The sequence below is a fragment of the Puma concolor genome, chromosome A1 (assembly GCF_028749965.1).
Source record: "Puma concolor isolate L17-30 chromosome A1, mPumCon1.1.hap2, whole genome shotgun sequence".
NCBI classification, from domain to species: domain Eukaryota; kingdom Metazoa; phylum Chordata; class Mammalia; order Carnivora; family Felidae; genus Puma; species Puma concolor.
Window position 1 is genome coordinate 124,310,076 of NC_141667.1, and position 17,327 is coordinate 124,327,402.

General features: G+C 37.1%; 1 protein-coding gene and 1 long non-coding RNA gene across 7 annotated transcripts in view; both read right to left on the reverse strand.

Moving 5' to 3' along the window:
* ANKHD1 (ankyrin repeat and KH domain containing 1) overlaps positions 1–17,327 on the reverse strand; it is a 134,419-nt gene that overhangs the window by 91,879 nt on the left and 25,213 nt on the right. For all 6 annotated transcript variants that reach the window (XM_086702572.1, XM_086702556.1, XM_086702547.1 and 3 more), the window contains exons 2-6: positions 14,244–14,397; positions 7,114–7,270; positions 5,397–5,544; positions 4,528–4,675; positions 1,639–1,872 (exon numbers count right to left, since the gene is read on the reverse strand). In XM_086702572.1, the coding sequence (XP_086558698.1) occupies positions 1,639–1,872; positions 4,528–4,675; positions 5,397–5,544; positions 7,114–7,270; positions 14,244–14,397 (841 nt within the window). The remainder of the gene's footprint in view (positions 1–1,638; positions 1,873–4,527; positions 4,676–5,396; positions 5,545–7,113; positions 7,271–14,243; positions 14,398–17,327) is intronic.
* LOC147584424 (uncharacterized) lies at positions 3,258–4,520 on the reverse strand. The gene is made up of 2 exons (XR_015249601.1): positions 3,723–4,520; positions 3,258–3,486 (listed from the first exon to the last, which is right to left on the reverse strand). It is a non-coding gene; the product is annotated as an uncharacterized LOC147584424 (long non-coding RNA).

The following is a 17,327-nucleotide window of genomic DNA, read 5'->3' on the forward strand; positions in this document are numbered from 1 at the left end:
GTAAATTGGTTCAACCTTTCTAGAAGGCAATTTGGCAATATGTATCAAAAGCCTTAAAAATGTCCATACCCTTTGACCCAGCAATTCCACTTCCAGGAATTTATCCTAAGGAAATAATCAGAGATTAGGCAAAGATGTCTACACAAGGATGTTATTACAGTGTTTTTAATAATAGTGAAAAACTGGGAACAATTCAAGTGTCCAACAATAGGCATTATGGTGCATCCATCTGAAGTATTTGCAAAGACTACGAGTTCCCTACCCAATACCCACTCTTTCAGTCTTCCTTAATAGAACTCTGATTTTATCTGAGTGGCAACATGCCTGACTAAAAGACTACATTTCCCTGCCTCCCTTGTTATGTGTAGCCAGTGAGATATAAGTGGTAGCTATAAGGCAGAACTTCTATGAAGATTCCTTAAAGGTAGCTTACTAAATTGAAGGACACTCCCCATTTTGCCCTTACCCTTTCATCCTTCCTAGAATATGGATTGCTGGGGCTCTAGCTACCATTTTGGAGTGTAGGTAACTTTGAGGATAGAAACCACATACTAGAAAGGTAGAGCAGAAAAAAGAGAATTCTGAGATCTTGATAGCAGTGGAACTGCTGCTAAATTAGCTCTAGACAGCCTACCCTTGGACTTGATTTATGTAAAAAAAAAAAAAAGCTTCTCTTTTGTTCAAATAATTCTTAATTTAGGTTTCATGACATGTGCAGCCTAACCCACTCCTGAAATAGTGAAGTACTACGTGACCACCAAAAGCTGTGTTAGAAAAATATTTCTTGAGATGGGAAATGTTCATGACATATAGCTAAATAAAATAAGCACACTACAAAACAGTTAAGTTTGGTTGTTTAGTTTAAAAATTATACATATGTTTATATATATATGCTTAAAAAACACACTGGAAGTAAATATACTAAAATACTGTTTACATGCCTTCATCTTTAGGGGGTAACATTACATGTCATTGTAAAATTTCTTTTCCTTACCCTATTCTGTGTTTTTCAAGTTTTCTATATCAACTGTGATTATTATTTTTACTGTTGTCTGAGTGTGCTTTATTTTTGAAGTAATAGTTGGAAAAATCATATAAAACAAAAGTTATTAAATAACAGAAACCTTCAAGTTTTATGCTACAAGTTTTTGTTGACTTCATAGCTACCTGAATAAATAGAAATTAAAATAATAAACACACTGTTAAATTATACTTTATGAGATACAGACTAAAATGGACTTTCCATATAATCTCTTAGAAGCTAGATAATTTGATAGCACAAGGAAAACCTAAGTAATACAAAATTAATTCAAATATTTAATCCTCGGGGTGCTTATGTGGCTCAGACAGTTGAGTGTCCAACTCTTGATTTCGTCTTAGGTCATGATCTCATGGTTCGTGACATCGAGCCCTACATTGGGCTCTGTACTGACAGTATGGAGCCTGCTTGGGATTTTCTCTCTCTCTCTCTCTCTCTCTCTCTGCTCCTTCCCCAGCTTGTGCACATGCACATGCACGTGCTCTCTGTTCTCTGTCTCTTGCTCAAAATATATACACACTAAAAAAGAACGCTCAAAATTCAAATATTCAAAGTTGATATGAAAAATATATATAAATATTCATATATAGAGAGAGTACCTTTGTAGCATGCAAGGGTAAGAGCACTTTCTTTGAATTCATTTGAATGAGTGTTGATGCCTGCCCCATGATCCAGAAGAACTCTTGCAACTTCCACATGACCTGCACTGGCTGCTTCCATCAAGGGGGTATGTCCGTTTTCATTATGATCTTCTATATTTGCACCTTCATTAAGTAGCACTTTCACAATGTCAACAAATCCTCCAGCACAGGCATAAGTTAGTGCAGTATTTCCTAACAGAAGCCAAAAAGAAATATAGAATTATGATAAAATGGAGACAATTATAATTATGCCATGCTCGAGCTCTACCTCTTCAATTCCTTTACATAAACCACTAAAACTATCATCTCAAGTTTTTTTGTTCTATTGGTTAGAAGTAGCAATCTTAATTTTCTTACTAATTAAAAGATTTATTATAAACAGGTCAATTTACTTCTCTTCCTGCTAAAGATATGTGTCAGATGGGAAATGTACCTAAAACAATGAATTGTCTTACGAATAAAATGTATAAAGGAAAGGTAAAAGAAAATCAAGACATGAATATACATAGAAAGAAAATGTTAAATATTCCTAAATTGTACTGTACTGAAAAAAAAGAATCATTTTGAATGATACGTAGACTATTTTAGATAAAAATATGCCAAAAGGGGATTTTTTTGGGGCGCCTGGGTGGCGCAGTCGGTTGAGCGTCCGACTTCAGCCAGGTCACGATCTCGCGGTCCGTGAGTTCGAGCCCCGCGTCGGGCTCTGGGCTGATGGCTCAGAGCCTGGAGCCTGTTTCCGATTCTGTGTCTCCCTCTCCCTCTCTCTCTGCCCCTCCCCCATTCATGCTCTGTCTCTCTCTGTCTCAAAAATAAATAAATGTTGAAAAAAAATTTAAAAAAAAAAGGGGGATTTTTTTTAAAATTTTTTTTCAACATATTTCAACATATTTTTCAACATTTTTCAACATATTTCAAAAATAAATAAATGTTGAAAAAAAAATTTAAAAAAAAAAGGGGGATTTTTTTTTTTAATTTTTTTTTCAACATTTATTTATTTTTGAGACAGAGAGAGACAGAGCATGAATGGGGGAGGGGCAGAGAGAGAGGGAGAGGGAGACACAGAATCGGAAACAGGCTCCAGGCTCTGAGCCATCAGCCCAGAGCCCGACGCGGGGCTCGAACTCACGGACTGCGAGATCGTGACCTGGCTGAAGTCGGACACTCAACCGACTGCGCCACCCAGGCGCCCCAAGGGGGATTTTTTTTAAATGACACTTAATCTCACTTGACAAGCTAATGAAGTAGGAAGATATAAACCCCCCTCAGCATAATTCCTTCAAAAGAAAAATCTCTTTACAAGGTCATTATCCCTTGGTTTGCCACTTCTTTCTTTCCTGATTTTATTTTGAGGATTTTTATTTATTAGAGGGGGTAAGAGAAGTGGTTTAACTATCCAACAGTATGAGACTAAAGAAGACTGTTTTAAAGATTCAGCAAGAAGAGTAACATTAAAGAATCCAATGTGTTCAGAATTCAACTGTTCAACCATGTTACACATTAAGCATATTACTATTATTACAACTAAGACAAAGTGGTCAGCAAAATGGTCTACAAATCCTTCTGGGAAGTCTTGCTTATTTTATTATTTTTTTTGAAGTTTGTTTATTTAGAGAGCGCATGCACGCAAAAGCGAACATGAGCAGAGGAGGAGCAGAGAGAGAGGGAGAGAGAGAATCCCAAGCAGGCTCCATACTGTCAGCACAGAGCCGGGGATGGGGCTCAAGCTCATGAACCATGAGATTATGACCTGAGCCAAAACCAAGAGTCAGAAGCTTGACTCACCGAGCCACCCAGGCATCTCACCTAATTTATTTTTAAATTTTTTTTTTTTTCAACGTTTATTTATTTTTGGGACAGAGAGAGACAGAGCATGAACGGGGGAGGGTCAGAGAGAGAGGGAGACACAGAATCAGAAACAGGCTCCAGGCTCTGAGCCATCAGCCCAGAGCCCGATGCGGGGCTCGAACTCACGGACTGCGAGATCGTGACCTGGCTGAAGTCGGACGCTTAACCGACTGCGCCACCCAGGCGCCCCTCACCTAATTTATTTTTAAAATGAGCAAGACTTCCTAGGGGCTTCCTCCTCACTGTTAGTGCAGGGCCTGCTTGGGATTCTCTCTCTCCCTCTCTCTCTGCTCTTCCCCTCTTGCATGTACCCTCACGCTCACTCAAAATAAATAAATTCACTTTAGAAAATCATTAAAAAAAATAAGGCTACATTTAATATTCACTTAATGGTATGAAACACTGATATGCTTTCATTATGCAAATTTTTAAAAATTATGTTGTTGCCTCACTAAATCCAAGGAATCCTACCACTAAAACTATACTTATAACTCAAGACACATGACCAAGGCTCCTCCAGTCTGTGTGTCTGGGAAACACAAATAACTAAACGAACAGCCCTTACTATAATAACTTTCATTCTGCCACAAGAATATCTTAATAGTAAACGCATTCGGTATGCCTGACATGAAAATTATTTACCACAGGGTAAATAACCTCAGGTTAATTTATAATCTAAAGACAAGAGAGTTGGATTTAAATGAGATAAAGAATTATAAGAGATACAGTTCATAATTTTGCCTCTTTATATGTTACATATCATTATGGCAAAAAAGAAAGTGTCCCCAAAAGGAAAACTGTCACTCTTAGGCAAACACAATCTCAGTCTTTTGATATCAAATTAATTTATATTTTACTCAGAGATCCTGAACAATGGCTAAGATTTTTCTGTAGGTTCACTACTGTTGCGCAGATGTAAAAATCAAATTTTTATCTCTCAGGTTACAATTAAATATATCAATTTCCTTTCCTCAAATTTACACATCACTTTCTACTTACCTGTTGCTGACTGGGAGTTGACATCTGCATCATGAAGAAGTAATAATTTCACGATATCTAAGTAACCTCCACTGGATGCTGCCATCAGGGGAGTTATATCTCCTTTATTCCCTCGATCTTCAACATTAGCATGCATAGCAAGCAATACCTTTAAAACACATACACACAGAGGGAATGTCAATTCTTACTACTAATAGTACTTCTAGAGAATATACTGAATCTGGAAAGATATTCTTTTAGAGTGGGGGTGAAGAAAAATAAAAAAATAACCACCTTTTGGGAAAATATGCCAGTGCTCACCACTTAAAACACTAAGTTAGACGTTATTTTTTACAATTCCATTACATATTAATCTTTAGGTAATGTAGGTAATCACATTAGCCAACCCATGATAAAATGTTAACTGCTCTTTTGAAAGAATTTGTGTTATGCTTGGGATTATCTAGCAAGAGAACAGCAAAACTATACTCCCCAAACAGAAACTATCTGGTAAACACATGGGTATTTCCCAATACTGGTAAAACAGACAGAAAAAACAGTAAGAATTGAGGTAATCTGGATGAAATGAAAATAAATCACTACTTTCCATTATAGCTGTGTATTATTTCTAAGGATGTTTTAAAATATTACTATTATTTCTATGTGCTTCTTATTCATTAGGAAGAGTTCTGAGTAAAAAAATTTTTGAGCAGAAAAATGGACCATGCCCAATTGCGTGTGTAGGCAACAAAATTAATTATGTACAGTTTCTATTTTACCCACTGCCTGAAAGGAAAGAACTTGCCCTCTAATTACAATTTCTTTTATTAGTGATAACAAAAATCAAAATCCTTCCACAATTTCAATCACTCAAGATAATTTCTGCTTACTTGTGCTAATTCATAATACCCTGCTGAACAAGCCAAACACAGCAGACTTTCTCCTTCTTCTGTATGTTCATTTACACTTCTGCCTTCATCTAGCAATTTACGAACAGCATTCACATCCCCATCTGAACAAGCTTCTGCCAGACTACGACTGAAAACAAAACCATCAACAATTAGCCAACACAGAAAGACTCAGAACCCTCTCAAAATAAATTACATTAAATACAAAGAGTCATACATAGAAAAATGTTGATATGGTAAGGAAAAAAATTGCATGAACATTTTGTGTGCTGAGCATCTTGTTTGCAATACTAATTATTCATGTAGGCCAACCAAGCCAGAAAGGCAATAAGTGAATATGAAAACAGCTGTCATTTTTATTTTGTGAAATGTTCTAACATATTGTCATATTAAATTTTAAATAAAGTACATGTACAAGTTTTTAAACTCTACCAATGCAACAATCCCCAAAGACATTTGGGATATAATTCCATGGTTTAAAATTTTATTTGGTAACAGAAGTTTCAATCTATGTAAAAATTTTACTACAGAATGTTTAACAAAATCAGGGAGCCTGGCTAGCTCAGTCAGTAGAGCATGCAACTCTTAATCTCAGGATTGTGAGTTCAAGCCCCATGTTGGGTGTAGAGGTTACTTAAAACAACAACAACAAAAAAACCCCAAAACTTAAAAAAAAAAAGGGGGGGTGCCTGGGTGGCTCGGTTGGTTAAGTGTCCAACTTTGGCTCAGGTCATGGTCTCGTGGTTTGTGGGTTTGAGCCCCGCATTAAGCTCTGTGCTGACAGCTCAGAGCCTGGAGCCTGCTTCCGATTCTGTGTCTCCCGCCGCACCCCCCCCGCCCCGCCCCTCTCCTGCTCACACTGTCTGTCTATCTGTCTCTCAAAAATGAATAACCATTAAAAAAAAATTGATAAATCTCAAACTTTAATATGCACATGAATCACCCATTTTTCTTGTTAAAATACAGATTCTGATTGAGTAGCTCTGAGGTGAGGTCTGGAATTCTGCATTTCTAATGAGATCTAAGGCGCTGCTTGCTGCTACTGCTACTTACGAATCATATTTGAGTAGCAAGCACTTGGATTAGAGCAACCTATTTCATTTATTATTACTTAAGCAGTCAGTTTAGAGTGTACTAGGATAATCATTAGAGTAAGTAACGGCCTTAGAAATAGAAATCAGATCTTTATTCACTTTGGATTTCTCACTTGTGGTATTTTCATTCCACAAGAATGCTCAATGAATATGAGTAGAATGCAAGAATAAAAATATAATATCTATTTTTTTTTTTTAATTTTTTTTTCAACGTTTTTATTTTTGGGACAGAGAGAGACAGAGCATGAACGGGGGAGGGGCAGAGAGAGAGGGAGACACAGAATCGGAAACAGGCTCCAGGCTCTGAGCCATCAGCCCAGAGCCCGACGCGGGGCTCGAACTCACGGACCGCGAGATCGTGACCTGGCTGAAGTCGGACGCCCAACCGACTGCGCCACCCAGGCGCCCCTAATATCTATTTTTATATACATATATATATAACGCCATATATATATATACTTAAAACATTAATAGCCATTCTAATAGCCACTTAGCTAAAGTTTATAATTCCCTCCAAAAGATATACTTGACCAAAATTTGTTACTTCCCCAAAGTCCACTCCAGAAAATGTCTAATATCCAGAAGAATTCATTATATACACATACGTGTCTACTTGTCCTGCATTGTGGCTGTTTTCTGCTCTCATTCGGGTCAGTGCAGCAGCAGCTTCATCTAGTGCACAACTTACTGAGGATGTCAGTCTCCGGAGTACCTCAGGGTCTGCAAAAGCTTTACCATCAGCAGTTGACAATTTGCCAATTCCTTCAGCATGCGTCAATGAATCAGGCAGCACAGGGGAAGAAAAAACATAAAGTGCAAATTGTAATTACATTTCTAAACACTACTATATAGGGCAAAACCGGCAGAGTCTCCATAGATAAGGCTGACATTCAGAACATAAGGCTGATATCAATTTTGCCACATTTAATGTCAAAAGCCATCACATAACCACCTGTTTTAGTCTTTCCATCTTTACAATGCACATCATATTAATTCGTTCCCTACCTAATTCCAAATGTAACTTAACGTGAGGCTCATTGAGGAAAATGAAAATTCTTTCAAAATATATAGTCATACTGTAAGATCTCTAGTATAAGATCATATTTATCTATACTCTTTTCAGTAGTAATAAAGGGAATATTCTGTACTATTATAACAAACAATCCAACAGTTTTTCCCTTTGGTTGAATAGCCACCTAGAACCATCTTCTAGGATAACAGTATAAATTGAAATAAGTTCATTCTTATATTTATTACGTGCTTGTGATTTGCCAGACATTGGGAAGACAAAAAGGGATAAGGCATAGTTCCCGTCGTTACAGAACTCACAGACTAGTGGGGCTATTAGGTGTCTAACTTGCCAATAAATCTTTTTGTCTAGATTCAGTGAGGAATCAGATACTGCTGTAATAGAAAATTTTGATGATAATATCATTGCCTGATCACTGCTGCAAACGAGAGAAAAATAGTTAATGAAGTTTTGAAGAACAACAACAAGGAAAGAAAGAAGGGAAAATTTTCCCGATAAGATATAAAATGTATTAGGATGCCATGAAAATTATAACAGCATGAGGGGCACCTGGGTGGCTCAGTCGGTTGAGCGTCCGACTTCACCTAAGGTCATGATCTCGCAGTTTGTGAGCTCGAGTCCCGCATCAGGCTCTATGGTAACAGCTCAGAGCCCGGAGCCTGTTTCAGATTCTGTGTCTCCTCCTCTCTCTGCCCCTCCCATTCTCATGCTCTGTCTCTCAATAATGAATAAACGTTAAAAAATTTTTTTTAAAAAAAGAAAGAAAATTATAACAGTATGTTATCTGCACAGAAACAGATAATTATATCAAGGATATACAAGAGATGAGGTGTCTACGTGGCTCAGTCAGTTGAGTGTTTGACTCTTAATTTCAGCTCAGGTCATGATCTCAGTTTGTGAGTTTGAGCCCCACGTTGGGTTCTGTGCTGACAGTGTGGGAGCCTGCTTGGGATTCTCTCTCATTCCCTCTCTCTGCCCCTTCTGCATGCATGTGCATGCTCTCTCTCTCTCTCAAAATAAATAAACTTAAAAAAGAAAAAAGCCCTAGATCATTTGTAAATTGACATTTCAAATCAAAGGAGATGGGAGGGCTTATTTCAGAAACACTGTTCAGGAAGTGATTATCATTTGAAAATTAAGATGGATCTCTAATTCACCCCATTCACAAAAATAAATACCAAGTAGACTGAAGATCTAAATGTATAAAATAAAGCCCAGGGGCGCTGGGGTGGCTCAGTCGGTTAAGCGTCCGACTTCAGCTCAGGTCACGATCTCGCGGTCCGTGAGTTCGAGCCCCGCGTCGGGCTCTGTGCTGACGGCTCAGAGCCTGGAGCCCGTCTCAGATTCTGTGTCTCCCTCTCTCTCTGCCCCTCCCCCGTTCATGCTCTGTCTCTCTCTGTCTCAAAAATAAATAAAACGTTAAAAAAAAATTTAAAATAAAGACTGAAAGGCACTATTTTTTTTTTTATTTTTTTTCAACGTTTTTTATTTATTTTTGGGACAGAGAGAAACAGAGCATGAACGGGGGAGGGGCAGAGAGACAGGGAGACACAGCATCGGAAACAGGCTCCAGGCTCCGAGCCATCAGCCCAGAGCCTGACGTGGGGCTCGAACTCACGGACCGCGAGATCATGACCTGGCTGAAGTCGGAGGCTTAACCGACTGCGCCACCCAGGCGCCCCTGAAAGGCACTATTATACTATGTGGTATTTTCTAATGCTGATGTAGAGGAGGCTTTTCTATGCATGAGACCAAATCCCCAAAACCATGAAATAAAAGATTAATACATGTGATATTAAACATTTTTAATTTCAGTAAAAATTTCTATATAATTAAGCACACCATAAAGTTAAGGCAAAATAAAAACTGAAAAAATTAGCATCCAGTAAACTTATATCATCATTTATAAAGAGCTACCAAGCAACTTACTGATATTAAATGAACATAAATTATGAAATTGACAATAAAAATGACTGAAGTGTAAGGCCCTCTAAAACTTAATAGGAATGTATACTGGTACAAGTTGGCAGGGTGGGAGCATATTTGACAAGTTATCAAAATTCAAAAAAAATTTTAATGTTTATTTATTCATCTTGAGAGAGAGAAAGAGAAAGCATAAGCAGGGGAGGGGCACAGAGAAGGAGAGACAGAATCCTAAGCAGGCTGTATACCTTCAGAGCAGGGGACTGATGTGGTGCTCAAATTCACAAACTGTGATATCAAGTGTCAAGAGTCGGACGTTTAACTAACTATGCCACCAAAGTGCCCCTTTCTTTTTATATACATATAATTTTTTAAATGCAAAACTTTAAGTGTATACATTCTTTGACACAGTGATACCACTTTCTAATAATTTGTCCTATAAAGATACCTGCACAAATAAGAAAAATTATAAATGAATATCAACTACATCATTATTTGTAATATGGGAAAAGAGGAAATAACCTAAATATCCCTCGATAAGGAACTGTAAAATAAATCATGATACATCTAAGCAAGAGAATATTATCTTACCCTTTAAAAGAAGGAGAAAGTGGGGCACCTGGGTAGCTTCGTCGGTTAAGCATCTGACTCTTGATTTGGGCTCAGGTCATGATCTCCCAATTCAAGAGATCGAGCCCTGCGATGGGCTCTGCACTGACACCCTACTTAGGATTCTCTCTCTCTCTCCCTCTCCCTCTCTCCCACTCTTTCCCAAAATGATTAAAAACAAAACAAAACAAAACAAAACAAAACAAAACAAAACAAGGAGAAAGAGACATACCATGTTATACAAGGATGCCCACAATAAATTAAGTGAAAAAAGGGAGTTACATTTTGTGTAATGTGACACTTACTTCATTGTTTTAAAAATTATGTGTGTTTAAATATATACATACATTTATAAAGCTACACAGGAAAAAGCCTGGAAGTATATGTAAACCTTAACAATAGGAAGGTTTTATTATCTACTTAATACATTTCATATTGCTTTACCTACCTTTGATCGTATTATATTTATAATTTAGAAGAACATAATTTTTAAAAATTATTCTTGTGGGGCACCTGACTGGCTGAGTCAGGAGAGCATGTGACTCGGTATCAGCATTGTGAGTTTGAGCCCCAAATTGCATGTGGAGATTACTCAAAAATAAAATCTTTAAAAAAATTAAAAACAGAGGTGCCTGGGTGGCTCAGTCGGTTAAGCATCCAAGTCTTGATTTCGGCTCAGGTTATGATCTCACGGTTCCTGAGTTTGAGACCCGTGTCAGGCTCTGCTCTGACAGTGTGGAACCTGTTTGGGATTCTCTATCTCCTTCTCTTTCCCTCCCTCTGCACCTCCCCTGCTCATGCTCTTTCCCTCTCAAAAAATTAAAAATAACAACAAAAATAAATACATAAAATTCTTGAAATAGCTTTAAGATTCTTCATTTTCTCTAATAATATCAAAGAAACTTAAAGAAAAAATATTTTCCATTTCATTTTTGCAGTTAAAATAGTGTCAAAAATTCTATTTTCCTTAATAAGCCTAGTAATGCCTAATATATTCTCACAATTAGAAACACAGAATCTAGGAGCACCTGGCTGGCTTAGTTGGTGGAGCATGTGACTCTTCATCTTAGGGTCATGAGTTTGAGCCCTACATTGGGTGTAGAGACTACTTAAAAGCAAAAACAAAAAACCACAGAGTCTAAAAATTCCTGAAAACAATGTCCAAAAAGCAAATGAAAATGCTCTAGGACAAAAAGAAAATATTCATTAAACAGATGACTTGCACAGTTCTTAGAAAGAAGCACATCATTTTAAAATACATTTGACAACTTCTTTGGACCACCAAAGACATATCTAACTGTGTATGGAGTTTAAATTGTCAAAATATGCAAAATTTTTAAATTCAATAGTTTTTAACACCTCCTTAAAGGCAGATAATCATTACTTTCAAGGTTTATGTTCTTTCTATCAATATATGTATGAAAAACAGGCAGTTCTAAGGTACCTCGCTGCTTTTTCTAGACTTCTATGAATTAAGAGAAAACAGGGAAAGACAAGTGCTTAATGTACCAGAAAACAGCCCTGAATAAGAATCATGAGGTGCCAGAAAAAAGGAGAAATTAGTTTAAAGCCCTTAGTTAGGAATTAAGGAATAGTACGCTCAACATGAGTGAAGTGTCAGCCTAAACCAGAGAGTAAAGATATGCTACCACCAGAAAACAAAGCCTAAACCTTTTCTAAGAAAAGGAAAACAGAGAAGACTTTTCTCCAAGTTTCTCTCTGCTCTAAGCAAAAGAATGTAAGATTCCAAAGCAAAGCAAAGCAAACAAACAAACAAACAAACAAATTAGAGGGTGGTCATGTCACTCCCATTTCAGGAATCTTCTACAGTATATCCCTAAATCACAACTAGGAGATTTACAGGAAATCCAGACTAGAAGGGAAGGACATTCAATGTCATTATCAATGTGATGTGATCTTTATACCTTTTTTTTTTATTACTAGTTCTGCCCTAATTTAAACAGTCTTATTTTGTTCAATTTAATTTTAAGTTTCTATCAGTTCCAAAAAGATACAGTAGATAGACTAAAAGTCAATGGGCTACAAATTGTACCTGTGCTTTTCCATAACAGGACAGAATTAAAGGAATAACAAGATGATATCAAGTAAGCTCACTTTTAACATAACATCTGTCTTTCCAGGAATAATAGAAAAATGCTCAATTTGGGGTACCTGGGTGGCTCAGGTAGTGATCTCACAGTCATGAGATTGAGCCCAGCATCATACTCCACACTGAGCATGTAGTCTGCTTCGGATTCTCTCTCTCTTCTTCTCCCTCGGCTCCCCCCCACTCTCTCCCACTCCCTCTCTCAAAATAAATAAGTGTGAGATAGAGAGACAGAGCGTGTGCAGGAGACGGGCAGAGAGAGAGGGAGACACAGAATCTGAAGCAGGTTCCAGGCTCTGAGCTGTCAGCACAGAGCCCGACGCGGGGCTCAAACCCACGAACTGTGGGATCATGACCTGAGCTGAAGTCAGACACTTAACTGAGCCACCAAGGTGCCCCTCAGAATAAATGAATAAACTTTACCAAAAGTTGTTCAATTTATTTTAGCTCTTGTCCTTGTCCTTATTTGATCAAATTGATGCTGTACTGTTCAGTCAATATGAAATGTACTAAAAAGCTGCTGTGATTTTTCTGAATCTTTAATATTATGCTTATTAGAGTACTCAGTAACGGAATCAAATTTCTATACTTTAAAACTTTTTTATTTTGAATTTTCTGGAGTTTAATAGCTTTAACATGGTTTAAAGTATATATGGCACTCTAACAAGTTTTTAGGCACTATTTTTTTATTTATTAGGCACTATTTTATTTTTTTTTTATAAATTTTTTTTTTCAACGTTTATTTATTTTTGGGACAGAGAGAGACAGAGCATGAACAGGGTAGGGGCAGAGAGAATCGGAAACAGGCTCCAGGCTCTGAGCCCCAGAGCCCGACGCGGGGCTCGAACTCACGGAGCGCGAGATCGTGACCTGGCTGAAGTCGGACGCTTAACCGACTGCGCCACCCAGGCGCCCCTTTAGGCACTATTTTAAAAAATAACCTATGCATTCCTCTAGATTAAATTCTTATATGTATTTAACATACACATATATTTATGCTAAATAAGTAACTAAAAAGAGTGTCACACAAAGTGAACATATCTCAAAAGCAATATAAAAAAAACAACACAGAAGATTTAAAAAAGTTAACTTTCTTCTTAAAACAATTTTAGCTGATAAAAAGTCTTTCTTTATAGTGGAATGGAGACTTGGTACAGAAAATAATAAACAGGGTGTTCAATATAAACAACAGTAATAAAATAATAAATAAAATAAAATAATACAATAAAAAATAGCAACTTATGAGGCACCTGGGTGGCTCAGTTAGGTGTCAAACTCTCGATTTCAGCTCAGGTCATGATCTCACAGTTTGTATGATTGAGTCCTGCATCAGGCTCTGCACTCACAGCTCTACCTCTCTCCCTGCCTCTCTCCTGCTCACATGCATGCATACCCTCTCTCTTTCTTTCTCTCAAAATAAATAAACATCTTTTTTTAAACAATAGCCACTCATAGGGGCACCTGGCTAAGTCAGTTGGTTAAGCATCTGACTTTGGCTTAGGTCATGATCTCACGGTCTGGTCCGTGAGTTCAAGTCCTGCACTGGGCTATCTGCTGTCAGTGCAGAACAGAACCTGCTTCAGATCCTGTCTCCCTCTCTCTCTGCCCCTCCTGCACACAAGCGCATGTGCAAGAGCGTTCTCTCTCTCAAAAATAAATAAACATTAAAAAACTAGCAACTTATAATAATTAAGTTATCCCTAGACTAAAATGAGTAACAAATCACATGCAGAATACCCTTAAATCAGTTCAGATCAAAGATTCATAACTTAAGGAACCAAATTTATCTCACACATTTATAATGTAATTGGAAATAGATAAGTTTTCATTGGTAAGTATCTGATTATCTAAGACCTTTAAAAATAGTGTTGAGCCCAGAAATCATTCTCTAAAAACTTTCAACCAAGAATTTTTTAAATATAAAACGTGAACAATAAAAAACGTAACACATACTAAGAGTTCAAATCTCATAGAATGTTATATAATTTGGGGGCAATCTTGCACAGCTTTGTACAGAGATCTAGACTTTTAAAGAGATGAAAATAACAAAACAAGAAATAAATTACCTGCTGCTTCCAGCAATGCTTCTAATCGTGCCTGTGTCTCTGGATCCACAGTGCGTAAGTCTGCTCCTTCTGCAGTACTTGATAAGAATATCTCTGATGTTGTTTTAAGTACTGGGTTATCCAGATCTTCTTGGTCCAAAATAAACGATTCAACCTGTTTATGAGTTAAAAATGCAGTATCTATGAAACTAATCTCCATATTGTCAGAATAACTATAATTTAAAGTAATATGATTTGATTTAAAATTTAAGTATAAGCAGATAAATTACCGTAGAAACATGAGGCTGTGGGAAGGGTCTTTGAGGGAGCGTCCTGCCTATCCGCTTATCTTCAGACATGACTATAGTCTAATTCAGATACACCAGATTCAAGTTTCCTGAAGAGCATTTCATCTTCTGTGCCTAGCACAGAGCTTGGTTTCTTTTTGTTTAAAAAAAATTTTTTTTAATGTTTATTTTTGAGAGAGAGAGAGAGAGACAGCAAGTGAGCAGGGGAGGGGCAAATAGAGAGGGAGACACAGAATCCGAAGCAGGCTCTAGGCTCCGAGCTGCCAGCACAGAGCCCGACGCGGGGCTCAAACCCATAGACCACAAGATCATGACCTGAGCCGAAGTCAGGCACTTAAACCGACTGAGCCACCCAGGCACCCCCGTTTTCTGTTTTTAAATGAAACAAGTACATGAACGTAGCCCCTGGGAAGATGAAAATTGGACTAGATAGTAAAAAAGACTAGATAGCATGGATAGGTCATTAAGGCACATTTTTTCCTCTCTTCTAATCAATTTATTAAATTCTGATTCTTAAAAGAAAATGGTATTTAAAACACTGCCAAATATCTAGAGCCCTACAGACAAGAAAGTTAAATGAGGTTAGGAAACATACCTGTTTGTTCACTGCTGTATCCTCTGGCCTAAGAATGCATCATATAAAGTAGGTATTGAATACATAATCGTTGAAATGAACGAATGGTATAAGCAAAAGCAACTGATGAAAATAAACATGTAACGCTCTAATTTCAAAACAAGTTAATTCTAAATTAATTTTCTCAACAAGTAACATATGTACAATCTTTCTGGGAAGCAATTTGGAAATGTGTACCAAAATGCTTTAAAAGGCTCATGCCCTTTGATTCAGTAATTCCATTTTAAGGAATCTATCCTTTAAAAAGTATCTGAAAACCACAGGGCACCTGGCAGACTCAGTTGGAAGAGCATGTGGCTCTTGATCTGGGGGTCGTGAATTAGAGCCCCACATTGGGTGTAGAGATTACTTAAATAAGTAAAACTTTTAAAAAAATGTTTTTTTAAGTATCTGAAAGCCAGACAAAAATATGCAGGGGTAGTCACTGCACATTAATTCAAATTCCAAAAATGAGAGGAAAAAAAACTACAACGGGGAATTTGGTAAATACATTTTGTACATTCACAGCATAGACTACCATGCAGTCATTAAAAACAATGTTTTTAAAGCATAATTTAGTTACATGAGAAAGCATTTATAAAGTTACATGAAAATCACAAAATTCAAAACAGTACGATCTTTACTTTGCTAAAAATATACGTATATGATTGTAAACATGAACATGACTACTCATGTATATAATGAATATATACTTATATACCTAGATACACCTGCAATATGTAAATATGTATAACCAGGGAGGTTAACATATTTGTAGACAGATAGAAAAATAGGAACAGAAAGGTTAAGTACTTCTCCACTGTCACACAGCTAATAAATAACAAAGACAAGGACAGGTTTCAAACCCAAGCCACATAGCTACACAATCTGTGCTCTTAACTACTAGACAAGGCCACCATACAGGACCACAGTACTTGGACTACATTATTTGGCATATTTGGCTGTTGTCATCAGTTTCATAATGGACACCAAAAAACATCCTAAGAAAGACTGTAAAGTGAAAACGATTTGGTTACATTTTATTACCTGGTGAAGTACTAAAATTTTACAAAATAAACTTCAGATCTAATAACATGGAGCCACATGACTATCCTGTAACACAGCTTCTTTAATATGTAATTACAGACAAAGATGCCATTCTAAATCCATGCCAAAAGATAAATGCAGCCTACCAGTTCTTAAATTATATTAAAAGATAACTGTGTGTACAATAAAAATCTTCTCACGGGCCCAAGAAATTATTAGGTATTATTAGGAACTTACCAGTGATGAGAACAGAAAAACCATCATTCCAAATTCTAGAATTTTTTATTACAAATCATACTGAGAAGTTAACGTTTCTATTTTATAAAAAGTATTGGTCTAATGTGGTATTACACATATTATGAAGACAAACAAGAGATTATAGGTACCATGGAACATTTTAAAAATCCAAGTTAAGGATTTTCTATTCTCTCCCATTCATTTCCCCAATGAGTAAACGGTATTTACTCAAGTCCTGTTTTATATGAAGCACCCTGACAGTACAAAAATATGGTAGAAGATAGAAGTTAAAGGCATCATGACTATCACAAAAGGCCCCAAAGAGAAACAAATGGTACAACTACATGCATTAAACAGTGAGAAATCACTTCCAGCCCCAGTAATCCAAGACTTTGCACAAGCAGCAGCATTTAACTTAGGCTTTGAAGGATGAATAGAAATTCACTAGGTAGTCAGACATGGGGGTAGAGGTAGAAGGGAATGAAATAAAAAATGGGCTTGAAGATGCATTTGGAAAGCAATGAGTGGTCCACACTAAAAAAACACAAGGTCCTTCATATACTGCTCGTGGGAATCTAAATGACACGACCCCTGTGGGGAACAGTTTTGCAGCTTTCCAAAAATTAAACATAGAATAACCATATGACCCAGAAATTTCACTTCTATGTATATACCTAAGAGGATTTTATGTTTATTTATTTTTGAGAGAGAGAGAGAGACAGAGACAGAGAGACAGAGGATGAGTGGGGGAGGAGCAGAGAGAAAGGGAGACACAGGATCTGAAGCAGGCTCCAGGCTCTGAGCTGTCAGCACAGAGCCTGACACATGGCTTGAACCCACGAACCACAAGATCATGTCCTGAGCCAAAGTTGGATGTTTAACCAACTAAGTCACCCAGGC